General features: G+C 35.4%; 2 protein-coding genes across 6 annotated transcripts in view; one reads left to right on the forward strand and one right to left on the reverse strand.

The window, feature by feature from the left end:
* The window catches only part of c7b (complement component 7b), a 14,484-nt gene extending 11,286 nt beyond the window's left edge, over positions 1-3,198 (forward strand). For all 3 annotated transcript variants that reach the window (XR_012396582.1, NM_001386266.1, XM_073934941.1), the window contains 5 exon segments: positions 62-194; positions 909-1,097; positions 2,206-2,299; positions 2,384-2,565; positions 2,920-3,198. Coding sequence is in view for 2 of the 3 variants with exons in the window: in NM_001386266.1 (NP_001373195.1) it covers positions 62-194; positions 909-1,097; positions 2,206-2,299; positions 2,384-2,565; positions 2,920-3,089 (768 nt within the window). In the remaining variant the exon portion in view is untranslated.
* On the reverse strand, positions 61-20,571 carry c6.2 (complement component 6, duplicate 2). Of its 3 annotated transcripts, none has more exons than XM_073934342.1 (18): positions 20,410-20,571; positions 17,417-17,574; positions 17,189-17,345; positions 15,341-15,485; positions 15,079-15,226; positions 14,794-14,926; positions 11,393-11,497; positions 11,073-11,313; positions 10,817-10,939; positions 10,574-10,740; positions 9,935-10,160; positions 8,954-9,122; positions 7,727-7,844; positions 7,512-7,644; positions 7,208-7,402; positions 5,801-5,888; positions 3,814-4,055; positions 61-3,722 (listed from the first exon to the last, which is right to left on the reverse strand). In XM_073934342.1, the coding sequence occupies exons 2-18, from the start codon at positions 17,560-17,562 to the stop codon at positions 3,541-3,543; spliced, it is 2,718 nt and encodes a 905-aa protein (XP_073790443.1). In that variant the 5' UTR covers positions 17,563-17,574; positions 20,410-20,571; the 3' UTR covers positions 61-3,540.
* Between the last annotated feature and the right edge of the window lie 42 nt (positions 20,572-20,613).

Genomic DNA, 20,613 nt, shown 5'->3' on the forward strand with positions numbered 1-20,613 from the left:
CAGTAATGAAACTTTCAATACACAAAACTCACATCAAGCATGCATTCCATCATGTATGCAGGACCCAAAAGACATCTATACAGTTGGCAAGAAGATTGAATACACCTGCACAGACGGATACGATCGCATTGGCAATCCATTCGCTGAATGTACAGAAAGCCTGACATGGAGGATATCACCAATGGAGTGCAAAAGTAATTGAAAATGTTAAATGTATTATTTATGGTGACAATATTTTCTGGGTAGTTGCCAAATCAAAAAGTGTTAAGGTATTTGCCAGGAGAATAATTATTAAATCAGGGTTATACATGCTGTTCATTAAGTCTCATTTTTAGCAACATTTGGTTAATCAGAATGACCACAGTATATTTTGGTTAATAGTCTTACCGATGAAATGTTAAATATCTTCAGTTCTAATAGTTCAGATAAGTATTTTTGTCCATTAGTATATAGTATATAAAATGATAAATGTATTAGTACTAAAATGATAAAAGAACTATTATCTAATAAATACTAGCATGTGATAACTATAATCTGTTTAATTGGCATAAGAGTATAAATACTAATTTAATGATTAAGTAGCTTTTCACTGGTACAAGTATCTGAAAAATGAATACTTTTGATAAATCTAAGATGTACCAGTCAATGCTGTATAGTTGATGTTAAGAAATTTAGTTAATAAAGTATCTGATCAAGCTCTGCTATTCAACAGCATCATGTCGACAAACTAGGCAGTTCAAATGACATCATTTTGATATCATAGTTAAATTATAAAGAATATCTGAGACTAATAGAGATATGGTTATACAAATCTTTACATGTAACCCATTTAATGCAGTTCTGTGTTTTTAGATCATTACATTTGGCAATTGTTGTGAAGTATTTTCTTGTGTTTGTATATTTACCAGAATCAGAGTGTGATGCTCCAGCTGTTCTCAGAAATGTGATTGTTGTGCCCTTAAAACAATCCTATCGTATTGGTGACAGTGTGACCCTCTCATGTCCAAGCGGAATGCAGAAAGATGGTGAAGGAGAAATCAGGTGCCGGCTTGGACTCAGCTGGTATCCAGATCCTAAGAGTGTCCGTTGCAACCCAGGTAGGCTCCTATTAAAAAAAGCAAACACATACAGTGCCCAACATATCGGTACCCTTCATAAATAAGATCAAAAAAGGCTGTGAAAAAGTTTATATTATTTAACCTTTTGGTCATTTGCACTGTTACATATGTATATTATAATCCAGCAATCTAGTATTTGTATAATCTAGCCATTTAAATATTTTATTGAAGTGACAATGTAAAATGCGTGATAGAGAGCATTTGATTTTGTTAGTAATTGTTGTTGATGAAAACAATTTTTTTTACTTTTTTTAATACTACTTTTAAACCTCAAGCTGTGTAAAACTTAGAACTAATTAAAACTACTTAAAATTTTAAGCCATTTAAAACTTAAGAACTACTTTAAACCTTCAGTCTAAGCTTTCTCAAGCCAGCCTAAAGTTTGTGTTGAAGAACTTTTTAATCTAGTTACTAAAATAAACAGTTTGAGCTATTCTATGCAGTTTTGTCATATTATTGTTTATAAAAAGTAAATGAGAAATTCACTGAAATATCACAGTAACTGAGTTTACAAATAATTAGCCTATATATTTTTTTTTTACAAATTAATGAAAGAATAATAAGTTTCTTTCTATAAGTACTTTAAAGATTTTTATAACCGATGTCTTTTTGTAATGTAACAGAGTTGACCTGAATGTAGGTAAAGAAACAGAGTTTAAGGGTTCAAACCTGGAAGAGGACATGTGCTGAATTTTTCACAAGACAGTTAGGATGAAAGTTTAAGTGGCCAAATAAATCTCTTAAAACCACAGCTGGAGAACGGCAGAGGTTAGAAGGGTCATGGGATTGGTGCATAAGTCTCAAACTCAATTCTACTCGATATGTCTTAAACACCTTGATTAGTTGGATCAATTGTGTTTGATAAGTTTGATGACTGCAGCCCAATAGGAACTGAGTTTAAGACCTATGGATTAAAAAGTCTCACCACAAACATCTGTCAACTTCTTCCATTTAAAAAAAAAAAAAATAGATTGATCAAAAGATCCAGATAATTATTTTTCCACAGCGTTCTTTGCTCATATTTATCAAATTAATGGATGGCTCTAAATATGGCTTTAATTATGGCTAATATAATATTTTTGATTAGTTGAAGCAGTGCCCACCCAACCAAGCCTCCTCTGCAAACCATGGGAAAAACCAGGGACGGGTCAGTGTGTTTGCAAAATGCCTTTTGAATGCAAGTAAGTGCCTTAATTATGGTATTGAATATATGACAAAAAAAATCATACAAAAGCAGCACGTGTTAATGTCACATCTTTGACCAGGACGTCTCTCCACGTTTGTGCCACTGTGCGTCCGGGCCGGGTCAACCGAATGAGTGTCTGCCAGCTTGGGGCTCTGCAGTGTCTTGGGCAAACCTTTACTTTGCTGCAGGATAGTGCATGCAGTTGGCCAGAAACCAAATTCACATCCTGTCAGGACTGCCATCAGTGGGAGACATGCGATGGTAACACAAAAAAACAGTAACTTTCTCATACTGGTCATTGACACAGTGCACTTTGTGTGCAATTATTATAATTCTTTCAAAACACTATTCACGCACATAATGTGTTGGATACTCTGATTGTATGATAATTAATCATTTCCTTAAAAAAATGTCTATCAAGAAAAATATCCAGAGGCTTTAATTTTGACAGACTAATAAGTGAATAAAAAATCTGATACAAAAAGAATATTTATAATATTGTGACCATATTTTCCACAGTTCCATCTTTTGTTATTTTCATACATAATGAAGTAGAACATTTGGTCACTTTAGAGTTTAGAGTATATGTAAAACTGTATTTAAATGTGTTCTTAGGTTCGAAATGTGACTGTAAGGATCCTGAGGACTGCCCTGATGATTCCGCCCACGTGTGTGTCTCTCTGATGGGCGGAGCTCCTGAGATGATGTCAGAATGTGAGGCGGGAGCTTGGAGATGCAGAGGGAAAGAAATGAACGTGCTCAAAATTGGAGCCTGTCAGTCATAAAGTATTTTTTAAATATATTGTTTGGTGCAGCTCTATGATGTTTCTTTTTACTGTAATATAAAAAAGACATGTATTCACTTTGCAAATAAATTTTGTAAATAAGTGCAAATTTGTTACTTAAAGTGTTCCTGGATTGTGGGCAATAAAAAACAGCAAAGCATTTCAGTATAATTCACATGAATAGCTTATTTACAGTTATTTCTGACATGCCAGAAAGTAATTATTTTAACATTCAACTTTAGCAGATGAAAGAGTATTTAAATACTAGAAGGCATCTGAATGTCCGATTATATTTTATTGTGTTGTTCCAGATCAATATCAAGAATGCCCATATGCACAAACAAATAACTATAGCATGCTGTGAGTGATTTTAAAATGACAATGTGTTATCAATATGAATCAATAATGGCTGCAAATCTGTGAACATTTTTACAGCTTAAGTGGTGCACAATTAAGAACCTGCGCAAGGGCCTTCATGCTGAAGCTCAAACTCTATACTGCTGCACTTCATTGCAGCCATAAAACACAGATTCATGCTTCTTGTGGTTTGCGTCCTCACGATTTTCAGGCAGTATATTTTCTTCCCGTCTTTTGGACATTCTCTGGGCATCTTACACTCACACGTTTTGGACACTAAGAAGAAAAGACAATAAGACTGTTGAATTATTTTAGTTGAATATAATGAAAGAATGCATTATGTAAGGATTTGTGATTCGGTCTGTACCTGAGCAGGTCTCCCACTCGTAACAGGTGTCTGAACCGCAGGGCTCCTGCACCGAGCTCTGCTCAGATACACTGACCCTGAATTTGGCCCAGTCCAGACTGCGTGCGTCACTTTTGCACGGTCCATTATTCATAAAGTATAATCTGTCTCCATGACAACGGTCAGCATGAAAAGCACAGAGGGACATCATAATGGCAGTTTCCTTGCCAGCGTCATAAACGCACAAGTCTTCTCTGTAACCTCTGCAGGATACACAAATACATAGTGTTAAATGGTCAAAACTGCAAATAGCACTGCATTAAGGCAGCTATCTTAATGGGGGCTAATAATTCTGACCTCAACTGTATATGATTTTATATGAAAAAATATGATGAAGGCAAGTTAAGCTGTTAGATTTTCTACAAGGCGTTTGATAAAGTTGATTTAGTATTTTGCTTTTAAAAGCTAAATGAATTGGGATATAGTGATAATTCATGTGAAAGCATATCATAGAATGAAATGGTGGATTTAAAGAGGTGTTTTCGGATTGGGACACGCTGGCATAGTGGGTAGCACGATCGCCTCACAGCAAAAAGGTCTCTGGTTCGAGCCCCAGCTGGATCAGTTAGCCTTTCTGTGTGGATTTTGTACATTCTCCGTGTTTGCGTGGGTTTCCTCTGGGTCATCCGGTTGCCCCCACAGTCCAAAGACATTCGCTATAGGTGAATTGAATAAGCTAAATTAGCCCTTGTGTATATGCGTGAATGAGAGTGTATGGATGTTTCCTGGTAATGGGTTGCGGCTGGTAGGGCATCTGCTGCGTAAAGCATATGTTGGATAAGTTGGTGGTTCATTTCACTGTGGAAAATGAATGAATGGATGTTTTTGGATTAATTATTTGCCCATTTCATGTGGGAGTGTTTTAGGTCTTTTACTACTTTTGTTAGGAGTGTAACGAATCGCAACCCACAATTTGAAACACACGTACGTGACCCGCACTTGTAGATTGATCCTAAATTTGTGACAATCGTAGAGAGATCGCCTCTCGAGTCATTCAAATTGCATGTATGTAAGCATTTAAGAAACCCACCACATCCTGAATAAACTACCGCAAATTTTTTCTTCACAGTTATGTTTTACAAGAGAGCCTAGGGATATGAAAGGTGTTTTCTGTCTTAACTTGTTTAGCCTGCATCAATGCATTCAGTGTAAGCTGCACGATTAATCATTAAAAGATCAGGATCTCAACACCCACGCAACATAAATTATAAATGATAGTGATTCGCATGTTTATTAATCCCTCGAATCGCTACATTCAAATCTGTGTTTGAAAACACTTAAAATTTAAAATTGATTCAGGCTTTAGTCTTTTGATTTAGTTGTAAAGTTACAAACAGTCATATAACACAGAAATCCTGAGATAACAGTTTAGGGTTTGGATAAAACCACTGATGTTTATGTTAAAGATTAAAATCACCATCATATTTAACAACGCTCAAAAATGAGAGTTGTTGGCAGCAATTACATTATAATAACTGAATCATTTATTGAAAACAAGACTAAAAATAAATATGGATTGTGCAAATGATAATCTTAGATTTCTACATTTACTGTTATCAGCAACAGCAGTAGTATCAGTGACTTTTTCACAGTACTGAATATTTTACAATTTATTTTGATCCAGCTGATTATTTCTTAATTTTATTTTTAATACAATTACAGGTTCTAAGTTCTGTTTGTTAAAAACCAAAAGTGTCTTGAGGTCTGTCTTTGTAATAAATGGAAAGCAAATTACATTTGTCTCCTCCCTTTTTGGCAGAAAAATTATCCGATCAGTGACTAAAAAACCATTATGTGATCTGAACTGTGAGATTTGTGATCCGTTACACCACTAACTTTTATTATATTTCTAATGACTCAAAAATTCTAAGGACTTTTAATATTGTTTCTCATGAGAAGGAAAACAACATGATGAAATGAACTTGTCACAAATAGGAAAACTTCATACCTGCATCTTTCTTTAGTCATGCAAACACATTTAGTCCCATCATTGATCTCTCCAGGTTTGCAGCTGCTGTCTGGTACATAGGGTTTATCTGTGAAAAGAACGCACTGTTAAGCTTTTGCAAATATTTAATATAGTGTGTATTACAGTATATCTGTATATACATTTCCATACATTTCCAGTGGTCGAAGTTTACAATCAGTGGAAACAAGTCGTTAGTAATTACACCTTTACTTTCTGCACAAGCTTAGAAGATTTATATAAAATTAGCATAATACTGACTTATGATGTCTCCTGTGAACTTTTTATTATATTTCTAATGATTCAAAAATTCTAATGATTTTTTATATTGTTTTTCATGAGAAAGAAATTTTCTTAAGTAAAGAGATGAAAGTGGTCTAAAATTAATTTTGCCATAATAGGTATCCATTAAATTTGTGTAAAAAAAAAACCTAGCTACATAATTTAGCCTGGCAGTTCAATTGAAAAAAGATTAGAAGTAAAGATTGGAAATTTAATAATTATATCCAAAGAATGATGTAATGCCTCTTGGGAATGTCTTTATAGGCTTGTATTATATTTTAATTTCATTTTTAATAAAGCTAACTGTTCACTAACAACATGATGAAATAACATGTATAATGATAATATAAGTGCATATAACTTAAATTGTTACTTATACTGCATATATTAACAAAAAAGTGCATTCCAAAACAAACCTTTAAAAGGTCACAATAGAGGCATCATATTTGCATCTCAGAAGCTAAAGCTGTGAATCAAAATCAAGTTTGGCATTTATTCTTTGTAAGCTCCTATTTTGGGGCGGCATTGTGGCTCAGTGGTTAGCACTGTCACCTCACAGCAAGAAGGTCGCTGGTTCAAGTCCCGACTGGGCAAGATGGCATTTCTGTGTGGAGTTTGCATGTTCTCCCCGTGTTGGCATGGGTTTCCTCCGGGTGCTCCGGTTTCCCCCACAAGTCCAAAGACACTTGGTATAGGTGAATTAGGTAGGCTAAATTGTTCATACATATGTGTGAATGAGAGAGTGTTCCCAGTACTAGGTTGCAGCTGGAAGGGCATCCGCTGTGTAAAACATATGCACTCTATCCGCTGGGTAAAAAATATTCTGGAGAAGTTGGCGGTTTACACTATTCCGCAGTGATGACCCCTGATAAATAAAGGGACTAAGCCAAAGAAAAATGAAATGAATGAATAAATGTCCATACTGTATGTGTGTGTGTGTGTGTGTGTATTTTTATGTGTGAATGATTGTGTATGGGTGTTTTCCAGTACTGGGTTGTGGCTGGAAGGGCATCTACTGCATAAAACATATGCCGGAATAATTGATGGTTCATTCCGCTGTGGTGACCTCTAAAATAGAGAAGAAGCCGAAGGAAAATGAATGAGTACCGATTTTGCAGTATATGTCCTTTGGAATGCTCGGTTCCCAGATAAGACTTTTTCCACAAGAGTAAGACAGGCGTCCTGAAGGACTCGTGCCGCTCTCTAAACAAACCAGCATGATGTCACTTCCTACTTTATACTCCATTCTGTCTGGATTAATCGTCATGCCATCAGGCACAGAGGGTTTGGAGCAAACCTTTTCTGGAACAACATGAATTACATTGATTACAAAGTGTGTTAAAGGACAAAATGAGCTTTCAGATCATAAGTTGTGTTATTCAGATATTAAACAGGCATTTGTTTGGCTTACTAATACACTGTGCCTTTGGTTTCTCCCAGGTACCATCCTGCAAACAATGAATGAGCTGGAATCCCTGCAACTCAAATCCAGTGAAGCAAATAATCTCCTCGTGATCTCCATAGTCATACTGGCGCTTGTTGATCTGCACATATAAGAAATATAAAAGATATTAAAAGACAATGTAAAAGAGTTTGGCAAAACATTGTGATGTGATTTTTGCGCACTCTTAAGTGACTGTTGGCTGGTGGAAGAGGTTTTGCACAGCCAGAAGTTCCAGGAGGCAGCCGACTCTCACTGGAATCTTCAGTCACAAAGGCATCATCATTAATGCAGACGTTTTGCCTGTGAAAGATGGACAAATAGGAAAAGTGGGTCTCGTTAGCAAATAATTCTGTAGATTTTCATAGATGGGTACTTTTTTTTTGTAAAACAATTTTTAAGAAAATGTGTTATATTTATGTAGCTTGAAGTCTGATGTTTGAGAAGATATAAGTGTTCACTAAGTTTATCAATTCTTTTATTGTTTTTCTTTTTTTGTGATTACATTTTTATTGAACAGTTGGAAATAATCTAGCATACACTGTTATGGACAAGCAACCAACTGCATTTTCTATTAATGCTCCACCCCATTCCACCCACTTCTGGCGAAAATAATAAACAATTAACCAAAAAAGGAAACAAATAAGAAACAAAAACAAGAAGAGAGAATAATATTAATAATAATAATAGGTTACAATCAAATAAATAACTAAAGTAAATATATTTATCTTTGCATTTTACTTCTTACGAGAACACTTTAACACATACAGTTGAAGTCAGAACTATTAGCCCCCTTTGAATTTGTTTTCTATTTCAAATATTTCCCAAATGTGGTTTAACAGAGCAAGAAAATTTTCACAGTATGTCTGATAATATTTTTTTCTTCTGGAGAAATTCTTATTTGCTTTATTTCGGCAAGAATAAAAGCAGTTTTTCATTTTTTCAAATCTATTTTAAGGTCAAAATTATTAGCCCCTTTAAGCTATCTTTTTTTTCGATAGTCTACAGAACAAACCATTTTTATACAATAACTTGCCGAATTACCCTAACCTGCCTAGTTAACCTAGTTAAGCCTTTAAATGTAATTTTAAGCGGTATAGAAGTGTCTTGAAAAATATCTAGTCAAATATTATTTACTGTCATCATGGTAAGGATAAAATAAATCAGTAATAAGAAATGAATTATTAATTAAAACTATTATGTTTAGAAATGTGAATAAAATACATTACTCCTACGGAGAGTCCTTGTAAACCACCAACACCAACATGTGTGTGAGATACTGTATGGACAGACTGAATGTAAATGACTAGCTTCAGGCACATGCTACCCAAATTAGATCAATTCACATTCATCGACGTAACAATGACAGTACAAGCCTGCTTGTAGCCTACAAGGTAAATCAGGGCACTTACTCCTGGAAAATGGAGATGGTACATTCCTCCACCTGTTTTTCAAGGCCTGGGCAGGGTTTGCCGCCTCGCTGTGGGGCAGGGTTGCTGCAGGTACGAGAGCGGTGCTTCTTCAAGGTGGCATCACAAGGACTCCAAGAGCTCCAGCAGCTCCAGTGCCCATCAACTTCAACTGTGAGATGTGGACAGATGGTGTCAAAATTGGTTCAAATACAAATTAATGAGGTTTGTTCCTGCTTATCAAGTAGAAATGCTGTTCATTTTTGCTGATCAATGTTTATATGTGAATAATGTAATCTTCATATAAAACAATAATATCTCTTCTGAAGACTTTTTAAGGATTGAACTGCTTAAATAGTTTTGATTTAAAATGTTTTAAAGTGTAAATAAAAAAAAAAGATTTTCAACAGTGAAATCTCTCTGATTTCATAAAATATCTACAGTTTTGTTCTGAACATGAACAAAAGTCCTCATGAGGGTGAGTTAACAATGTTTTATATATAATAAACAGATCACTCAGACCATTAGGGTTGAGTAAATTGGAAATTCAGTCTCAAATTGAGTTCAGTCAAACCAGGGTGAATCGGCCTTCAGCTACTGCATCCCCCGCTGATGGAATCAGCTTCCAGAAGTGATCAGATGTGCTCCAACATAAGGAACATTCAAATTAAGACTGAAACACATCTGTTTAGCTGTGCCTTTACTGAATGTCCACTGTCCTACGTCCGACAGATCGTACTATTATGTCTTTTTAACATGTCGTTTAACACATTTTAATCTATTTTTATTGGATTTTAATCATTTTTATTATTTGATTTTATTTCTTATTGTTGTTTATTTTACGTTTCTGTCTTTTTCATGTAAAGCACTTTGAATTACCATAGTTTATGAAATGTGCTATATAAATAAACCTGCCTTGCCTACAAGGGTATTTATATTTTACGTCAATACCACATGTGAATATTTAAAAGCATGCACGTAAACCTGAGGTGTAGTCCGGTGCTCGTTTCTCGCAGTTTGATCCATATGTTCCAGTCTGGCATATACAAAGGCACTCGGTTCCTGAAAGAGCCGGCCGAGCATTGTTCGGACAGGGGGCACATTTGCAGGAGTCAAATTCAGTCTGGTACTCCTCCAGTGCCCGGTGAAAGTGGCGTCTTTTTGTCACAGCACAAGAGATGCCCCGCACCAAATTCACTAAAGGCAAAAGCTGGATGAGACACAAACATATTAAAATCTGAGAGCCATTTATTGATGCTGATTTGCTCTTCTTTTCTCTCTTTTTAGATAAAAGGCTGCCAGAATGATTAGCAGGTTAATCCACAGCCATTTTCAAACAACAGAAACCATCACAGAAGAAGACTCCCACTACTAAAATTAGTAGTAAGTAGTAAAAAAGATTTTAGCCATTAAAAGTAGCACATGTTGATGATTTCAAGTGTGTTTTGGGATACATTACATTAGGATGTATTGATTTGAACACAGCACCAATAGAAGGCCAAATAGTTGCCATTAAAGCCAGTATTATTTCTATTATAACCATTAAAATATCACAGATTCCATGATGGCCTCTTTTGTTTTGTTTTTACAGAAAGGGCATTTAAGTTTGTTGCTCTTTCTAACCTCATAATTAATAACCACTGGATTTTCTATAGTAGACTTGATCCAGTCTGTGTATACAGTGCTCTGTGGCGAAACGCCTTTCTTCTCCCAGGCCAGTGCTGCTGCAAATTCAGTTCGTCCTCCTTGTACAGATGTGATACACCTCTCTGATGCTTTTACCATTGACCCTGGAGTGGACACACATTTATATAACTAAAAACACAAGCCTTGTTTGCGTAAATAGTACATTTGTATGTCTGTTACCTTCGTATTTGGTTTTCATAGAAATATTTCCACAAGTGTTTCTTTGTTTATGTCTATTATAAAAAAATGTGACGAGTGTGTCATCATCAGACAAGCAGTACTCTGAGTCGCTTTCTTTAAGCCCTAAAAAGTGTAAAGATGTTTGGTAAAGATGCTGATTTTAATAGCAAGAAATGAGAGGGAAACAATAAAGTCAAGTGAACACTAATGATGTGCCACAACCGCTTCCTATCCGATAATAATAATATCTACTTACCAAAGGTTTTCAGTTCTTCTCGATCATATTGGAAAAGGAGGTCATACTTCCCTCCTAATGTCCCAGAGCTGAAATAATGTGTTCCAAACAGCTGGAATATATGCCTGTAAAGGGCGTAGTTGTATTCCAATGGTAGGCTGTTTAAAAACTGAAGGAACGGATCTGATAAATAGAGGTCAGAGGATTTTACTTTGAATGTTGATGTTGCAATAACTTGATGCACGCGGTAAAACACAGAGTCCTGAAAAAAAGAGAGATCTTTGTTTTAGCTGTGAACATATTAATAGGGCATAAAAGCATCATTGTTTAAGAACCTTCACCTTTTGTTGAGATGCTTTCACTGCTTCCCTGTAAAGGGGTTCGTTGGCCAGATCGATTTTTTGGGATTTGGTTTCTTTTGGTTGAAAATCCTCAAGGGTTTCGACCTGGAAATGCCATCAAATAAAAAAGCCAGTCATAAAAGGGTTCATTTGAAATTGAAATATTGTCCTAATTTTATCAAACTCATTCATTCCAAAACTAAACGTTTTTTGTTCTGAAAATAAAAAACATTTAATCAAATCTGAGAGATTCCTGTCCATCTGCTGAGATAAAAAAATACATTAATATATGCATCAAGTAGGTTTTATCTTTAGTCTTTAAACCATAGGTCTCAAACTTGATTCCTGGAGGGCCGCAGCTCTGCACAGTTTTGCTTCAACACTACTCAAACACAGCTGATCCAACTAATCAGGGTGTTCAAGAATACTAGAGACTATTAAGCAGGTGTGAGTTGGAGGTTATTTGGAACTAAAATATGTAAAGCTGTGGCCCTCCAGGAATTGAGTTTGAGACCATTGCTTTAAACACTGACAAGTGAATGTAAAAGGATGTTTGACTAAGTCTGCTTGACATGTGAACAGACTTCATTGGTTCTTGTTCAAGCTCAAATGTGCTGTGCGACATGCTTAAACCTCATTGGTCCTTAAGAATCAAGCAAGCATGCTAGAGCTTCTGTGACCAATAATGTATCTCTTTCACAAGACGTATGAAATACGTGAACATTTATATGCATATATGTATGTATTATATCATCTTTGTGTCAAATTACAAAAAACAAATTACCGCTTATGTGAGTTGTTTTTAAAGCAACGTCTATAGGGCTGAGAGTAAATTTGACGTTGTTCACTCCTCTGGCTGTCGTTATCAGTCTCACACTTTTTTTCCTTTTTTTTTTTTAAGCCTTGATAACACCATCCTGGAGTTTTTCTTTTATTATTTCAGCAAATAGAATTGTAAATATATATATATATATAAAACACTCTGTAGAGTTAGGAATAAATAGACATTAATAAAAGGACAGAAATCTCTTAGGTTAAAAATCTTTTATTTGACATCCAAAGATAAAAAGATTTGTTATGGAATTGCAAATAAAATCTGACTGAATTTTGATTAGTGGTAATAATTTTGTGACAAAACAATACAGCACCAATATAAAAATTCTGGCCACTACTTATAAGCAGATGATAATTGTTTTGACCAATAATTAAATATATTTATACAACAGCTCGGTCTGGTTCTTGAATCTGATTGGTTGATGGCTGTGTGATTTTCTGGAAATAACAGCACTCTTCACCCTTGTGTATTACTCCGCCCACATACAAAGACCATAGATATTTACATTAGATGTCGCCTATGCTATTGTTGTCCAATGGAAGCAATGTGTCAATATAACCGCCTTTTTACTACAAGGTAGCACTCAAGGAAATGAATGTGGGACCAAGGTGCAGCGGAGGACTGCCATCCAGAGCACAAGATATATACACATACATACATATATATATATATGATCGGGAGTTTTCCCGGTGGTCCGAATGCAAATATTTTTTTAAATTACAAAAATTACAAGTTTATATCACTTCATAAGTGATCGCATGGGTATCGCCGACAAAGAGTGTGTGTTTGTGTGCATGGAAATATATTATCCTCTAAATTTGATCTAATTCATGTCCTGAAACACATCTCCTCTCCTGCTTTCACTTCTCATTCTAACGAAGTAAGCGATTCATTTGTGAATGACTCCTATTCACTTAGGCAACAATAAGACAAGTTTCCGGCACCTCAGCATCTTGTTGTCATATTTCATTTACATTGTTTGCTTATTTTATTCAACAAAACTAGCATAAGTCTAGTATTTAGTGTGAGTTGGTGCTACTTTACCTTATGGTCAGTGCAGTAAGAGACTGTATTATCATCAATAACGTTATTTGTTGAGCACAAAAGTTTGTAACATACAAAAACGTGAAAAAACAAAATCTTACCTCTGAAATGTTCTGCCTTTATGGTTTGTTTGCTCGTTACTACACACGTACACAGTGCAAGTCCAGCATCTTCACATTGGCTTTAATCTTGACTAGTGCGGCTGAATGACATTTGTGCTGGGAGCACCGTACAAATGTGGCGACTCTATTGACACATGCTCAGGGTCAGTATGCTATATCTAGTGTATTTATCTTTGTACAGCGACAAGCAGAGCACAATCTACAGTTTGAAAAAATATTGCTGCTGTTGGACAAAATAATGTACTTTTGATGCTGTTTTAGTTGAGAATGTAGTTGTTTAGATTGCAATTTAAAAGGATAGCACATATTTTAAAATATTTATCCTTTCAGAGCATTAGATTTAGTATGTCGGCCGCCATCAGCCTGTCTGAGCAGACCAAAGAAAGTGACGGTTGATGTTACGCCACAAGATGGCAACAGAGACCACATAATAAGTCCTTAGGGAGAAAAACAGCATTTTCTCAGCATAAGTTTCAAACTGCAGCTGAACAAATCATTATAAATCAGGTTTTAAAGTTGTATTTTTTGTATTTTGTATTGTTGTATTTATACTACAGAAACTGATCGTGTTTGCTTTGCTCTGGCTTTTTCCGGGGTTGATTATTGTGAAATCCCGATTGCAACAGAGAAATACTGGGAAATTTCTGTAGACTGATGACACTTCATGCCGTTCATCCTTACAATTTTAAACCTTGAGCAAAAATCAGCTGTTTTGTCATCACTTTAGATATTATGCTAGAGAATCATTCAAACACTAGCTTTAGTGACGTTTGTCAACTAGCAACAGTTTCTGCCGTTCTGACGTCAGCTGCAGATGACTGAATGAGTGGGGTAAGAAAGAAGTTCCTCATACAAAAGCGTTTTTGAGACTTTTCCGTGTTTGATTTTCTTTTTTATACACACGATTATGCTGTCAAACTGTTGTATAAACGCAATATCACACTCGTAGCATTTCGAAATGGTTGTATATCGGCACTGGTGGGAGCACTAAGTAACTCCGTCTGCGGCCTCAAGCCAATGCACACCTCCCACCAGTGTCAATATATAACCATATCACACTGCTACTCATGTAATATTGCTCACATAAATGCATAAAATAAATTTTTATCTATGTTATTTTGCTGTACAAAATTAAAGAAATAGCTCTCCCCACACAAATTTGGCACTGCAAGATGATAATGTACTGTCCAAAACTCCATCAATTATAGCTTTTAAAATCATTTATAAGAACTATTAATAAAGATTTTTTGCAATACTTATTAAATGACCCATATTAGTAATTATGTGTTTAAATTGATCATAAATAATAATTATAAATGTATGTTACACATCCCAGTTATTTGGATATACATACTCTAGACAACTCAAATATTTCAAGCATGAAAAAAGTACTTTCTGACCTTGACTTCATATCTTTCAATGTTGGCTGAGATTCTGTAGAAGTTCCTCTTTTGTTTTTCTACAGTACAATTACTTCCCATGAACGAGTTGTCCAGAACAGCACCTCTCATCTGCTCCGCTGCAGCATCAAATCTGATTTAATCATTAAAATTTAAATCATTATCAGTTTTAAATCAAGCACATTCTCCGATTATCCAGAGATGTTTTGCTGACAACACCCTAAATGTTTTCCATTTAGCTTTTTTGCAGTCTCAGAAAGTAAATGATCTTAATCTGTAACTCACCCAAAACCAATCTGGTCTGCTCCAGGGACGAAAGCATACATCCGCTGATTTGAACACACACTTTTAATGCGCCCACAGTCTCTCTCATCAGAGTTGTCACCACAGTCGTTCTGATCGTTGCATTGCAGATCAGCATGTATACATCTTCCTTTGGTGGCAAAAAAAAACAAGTTGGTTGTCCCAAGTTTTCTAGAACACTGCATTGAAGGACTGTACAAACTTGCTAGATCAGTAGATTATGTAGCAGAAGTTGCTGATGTACCAGTGTCACAGGTGAACTTGTCTTTACAGTTCAAAGGCTCAATCCCGCATTCCTTGGAAGGATGACAGGCTCTTTCCTCCATAAGAGATTGACTGCAGTCGGCCCCTCCGAACTGAGATGGCCTCAACACAGACCTGATTCTGAACTAAATCACAAACAGCACAATATTTTGAAAAACAACATGGTTAAGAGCAGGGGTGGCAAACTCAGTTCCTGAAGGTTTAACATTTAACTTTGCACGGAAATGTGACAGGATAGACTTTAATACACACTGCTGAATAGACATCTGTTATGTTGTAGAAAATTAACCTGATTTAACGTCCGCAAACCGGGATAGAAGCGTCTTCTTTTATAATTGTACTGACATGTGACTGTAGTGATGAAGCAAAGATGGTAAATCGCTGTAATTCATTACAACCATGCACTGTTTTAAAAACCTTTTAAGCTTGTAAAACTCATTCTTGATCACATTTGATAATGATTGATGATCACAGAGTGCTGAACAGATCCTTTAATTCCAGTTGCTTTGTGCATATCTTGTCTTGTTGATATGAATATATTACTTCGAATACATGTTAATGCACGGCTGTCAATCAATTTGGTGGGCAGGGAAATCACACTCCTATGTCATGTTGCGGTGGGCCTCAAAATGGGATAGGATTTGGATCAGGACACACTATACCTACACACAGTTCTGTCCTAACTGCAAAAACAAGATTTTCGTAATAGGTGTCCTTTAAAATCAAGCTAAAGTGAGTTTTTGCATTGAAACGGGCCATCAAACTAGGTTTGACCTTATATGATGTGCCCTGAACTGCTGCATTTGCACAAAAGTCATTATTCTAGTCAAATTAGTAAAGCAGATCATCTCAATAGTGAGTTGAGCCACATACTGTGCAGAAGTAAAATGCATTGTCAGTCAGTGTGAAAAAGCAGCTTATCTGCAGTTTGCATTTTTTATAATTAAATACAAGAATAATAACGTCACTGCATTGAAGAAAAAATACAATGATATAAAATTTAGAAAGAAGAGAAAAACAACAACGACAACACACACAAACACAAAAACTTAAAGCCTCAATCATTAAGATTATCATAAGCTTTAAGAAACATATTCTTCTTATTGTTATTAATAAGCTTAAGAAAAACAAAATTTCAGCATGGAAAGTATTAAATCTAGGTATTGCCTTTAGGAACTTATTATTGTGTATAAACAATTTACAGTGTAACGCAAAAAAATAACAATAAAATTGAGAGCATGATCATAACCAGAGAAATACAGAAATATATATTTTATAGACAAATGTAAATCATATTTAAATAAGGATGATAAATAAAAAATAATGTTGTTTCAAAGAGTTTTTCATTATTATAAGTTTATTTATAGAATAAGTTAAATAAAGTCTCTTCATGTATATTGCAGAAAGTACACAAATTAGATATATCAAAATAATTAGCAATTTGGAAATTTATAGGATATACACAGCAGTTTGCATTATGCTAATTATCTGTACTGACCTTTTTCTGCTTATGCGCTCTTATTCTGCAAATGTTTTGTTTTTGATTTCTGATTCATTTCGCCTACAGCAGAATATTTTATGACTATACCTAGTAACAACACACGAGTTTGTAACATCAAGCTGAATTTTGTGCTGTTTTTTTTTTACAGCTAAAAATCAATGAATGTGAATGAGATCTGCAATGTGAGTCTTGAGCCAGTAAGGTTCCATTGACTGCACCCTCTTGAATGTGAAAGAAAAAAGTCAATAGAATGCAAAAACTCAAACACTGAAAACTATGTGAGCACCCAGAGCAACTCATTTTAAACTGTGTGTGTGTTTTACTCACTGATTTTTTGGCACAAGATGAACACTCGGACCAGGGTCCAAACTCAGTCAGCTGGCAGTTTATAGGGCAGGCCTCAACATTACACACTCTATTATCATGTATCTGACACAGCTGGGAACAGCTGTTTTTAAACCAGTGATCATCATACTGGACATCCCTGCAACAATACATGTACTTACATCACAACATTAAGCTTTACACATCAGATAAATGCTCAATAATTGTTACCTTAAACGTGATTGAGTACCAGAATCACAGGTTTTAGTGCATTGGGACCAGGTACTCCATGGGTAATGATCACAGAAACACCCCATAGTGGGACTTAAAGAAGCCAGGGTGGAGAGTAGGGCAAGGAGAATGCAAGTACAATCCATAGAGAAGAAGGCCTGTTGGAAATTGATAGCTTATAGGGAAACACAGAGTTTGTTAAACTTCCAATGACATACATAAACAACTGGCGTCTGTAGTCAAACACAAATCATTAGAATGAATCTTTTAGCTAACGAAAGCTAATTGTTTTTTTATATATATATATATATAAATAATTTATAATAAATAAATAAATAAATAAATAAATAAATAAATAAATATTGTCATCTTTAAGTCAGCAGATATCAGGGTTGAGTAATGGGATGTTTAAGTGTGTATAAAATGTAAAAAAAAAAAAAAAAAGGTAGATCTGATTTAGCATGTTACTAGCATGCTTATGTAGCATGTTTTACAGATTGTTAGCATAATTAGCATGCTTTGAGCATTGAAAACATTTCCAACACTAATTACAAATTGCTAGCATCAGCTGCTGACATTTTCTAACTTGTTTTAAAATGTTTACTTTTAGACACTGCAAACTATTGTTGAAAACAGGAATTGTGTTGAGAAATTTGGTCTCAGAAGCAGCTTTTAAATAGTAAAATCCTAAGTTGGATTTCCTGAGTAAACAAAGAGTAAAATAGAACTACAAATGTACAAGGTTGTTATCTTTAGTTTAAGCAGATATCTAGATTGAAGCATTGATTGTATAAGAGAATATTATGGCAAAATGTAAATATAAATTTCTATATATAAAATGTAACGTTAATAAGTGTTTAAAAAGCATGGTATTCATGGTTTGATTTAGCATGTTGCTAGCATGTTTGTTGCATGGTTAACACATTGTTAGGATAATTTTAGCATTGTAAACTTTTCCAACATGAATTAACTATTTGTTAGCATAAGCTGCTGACGTTTGCTAACTTGTTTTAAAATCTTTACATATTAAGACACAGCAAAACTATTGTTGAAAACAGAGATTGTGCTGGGAAATTTGATCTCATAAACAACTTTTAAATAGTAAATCAGTGTGTTGTATTTTCCCAAGTAGTTTTTCCAGTTGGTTTATTTTTTGGTATTTATCTTCAGGAAATCATTAAAGGCATATATTATGCATAATGATCTAATGGGGCAATAAGATCGTAACTTTACTGCGCTATACTACAGCAGACACTGTGAAAAGGTCATTCCCAGTCACCAGACTTTTCTGATGGGGTATTCCAGTGTCATCGAGTGTCTGAATGCTGTGGGACAACTGTACAGGAGTTATGATTATAAATAATATATCGCAAAATTTTGCAGTTTATATTTTAGCATTTTTTTAAAGCATGACGGATAAACACAAACACCATTATGAATGTATTAAAACAAGATTGTTTTTAGTAAAAATTTGTAATAATGACCAAAAATACTAATTTGTGGATCTCTTTACTTCCGAGTGCTGCCATGCTGCCGTTATAGCTGGTGTATTCTGGGAAATTTTCTTACCCCTTGGTTTCGAGAGTGGTCCTGAAAAATGTCTGTTTGAAGAGGTATCTAGCCCTTCCCCTTAGCCCTACACCTTTAAGCTAAAGAGAACTGGAACAAGGGCTAGGGGCTAGAATTGGGATTTGGTCTTAGCATGTTGCTAGCACGTTTGTTGCATGGTTAATACATTGTTAGCATAAATTAGCATGCTTCTAGCATTGTAAACATGCTTCCATATTTAGACACTAATGTAATGTAATGTGTATTTTTATAGTGTGTTTATTGTGTGTGGCCATGCACCCAAAGCACTTTACAATCATGAAGCACTAGTGTGCAGCATCCACTTGGATGATGTGACGGCAGCCACAGGATAACAGCACCAGTGCGCTCACCACACACCAGCAACAGTGATAGAGCCAATTTGGTGGGCGGGTATGATTGGGAGGCCATGATGTCTAAGGGCTGATGGAGGGAACTTGGCCAGGACACTGGGGTCATACCGCTACTCTTTACGAGACGAGCCATGAGATTTTTAATGACCACAGAGAGTCAGGCTTGACGTCCCATATAAAAGACGGTGCCCACTGACAATATGGTGTCCCATTTAAGCTAACTGGGCCATTAGGACTCACACAGACCACAGGTTGGGCGCCCCCTGCTGGCCCCACTAACACCACGTACAGCAGCAACCTAGTTTTTCCATGTGGTCTCGCATGCAGGTACTGACCAGGCTAAGACCTGCTTAGCTTCAGCGAGTAACCGGTCTTGGGCTGCAAGGTGATATGGCTATGGCTGCAAAACTATGGTTAAAAACAAAAATTGTGTTGAGAAATTTGATCTCAGAAGCAGCTTTTAAATAGTAAATAAATATGTTGCATTTCCTGCCTAAACACATAGTAAAATGTACTGCAAATGTACAAGACTGTTATCTTTAGTTTCAGCAGATATCTGGATTGAAGAATCAATTGTAAAAGAGAATATTATAATTTCTATATTTAAAATGTAAATAAAAGTGTTTAAAAAGCATGGTTAGCATCATTATAGTCTGAAGTAGCACATTGCTAGCACGTTTATGTGGCATGGTTAACACATTGTTAGCATACGTTAGCATGCTTTTAGCATCGTAAGCATTGTAAACATCAGCAACGTGAATTAACAATTTGCTTGCTTAGGCTGCTGACGTTTGTACAACTTGTACAATTTTAAACATTTAGACACTGCAAAACTATGGTTGAAAACAGAGATTGTGTTGAGAAATTCGATCTCAGAAGCAGCTTTTAAATAGTAAAACAGTATATTGTGAAGCAAACTTTTACTTAAGAAAGGAATAAAAACATGATAAAATATGGACATTAAGCATTCAATAAAGTTAACACATATCCTCTGAACGATTTTTGAGACAAATTGCTGAAAGCTAATAGTGTCTGAGATTGAGGAATACTCACAGAATTACAGACTCCTCCAAAAGTGGCACTTTCACGAACAGCTTTTGTGTCCAATCGCAATAAAAGTAAACATGAAAATGATCAAGAATCAGTTGCTCTGGAGCTTATTCTGTCCCTTATGAATTGTCTGTCAGCACGCCTTCTTGACTCTCTGTCCAGAATATCTCCATCCCCCTTTACTTCCAGTAAAGCCCTACAGCTGCA

This window comes from Danio rerio, chromosome 21 (genome assembly GCF_049306965.1).
Source record: "Danio rerio strain Tuebingen ecotype United States chromosome 21, GRCz12tu, whole genome shotgun sequence".
Taxonomy (NCBI): domain Eukaryota; kingdom Metazoa; phylum Chordata; class Actinopteri; order Cypriniformes; family Danionidae; genus Danio; species Danio rerio.

Excerpts from the sequence above, each read along its gene's own strand:
- c6.2 (XM_073934342.1), bottom strand. The coding sequence starts at position 17,562 with ATGGATTGTACTTGCATTCTCCTTGCCCTACTCTCCACCCTGGCTTCT. Across the intron at positions 7,645-7,726 it reads CAGCCAACAGTCACTTAAGA|ATCAACAAGCGCCAGTATGA; the intron begins GTGCGCAAAAAT and ends TTATATGTGCAG. Across the intron at positions 5,889-7,207 it reads GGACATATACTGCAAAATCG|ATAAACCCTATGTACCAGAC; the intron begins GTACTCATTCAT and ends TTCTTTTCACAG.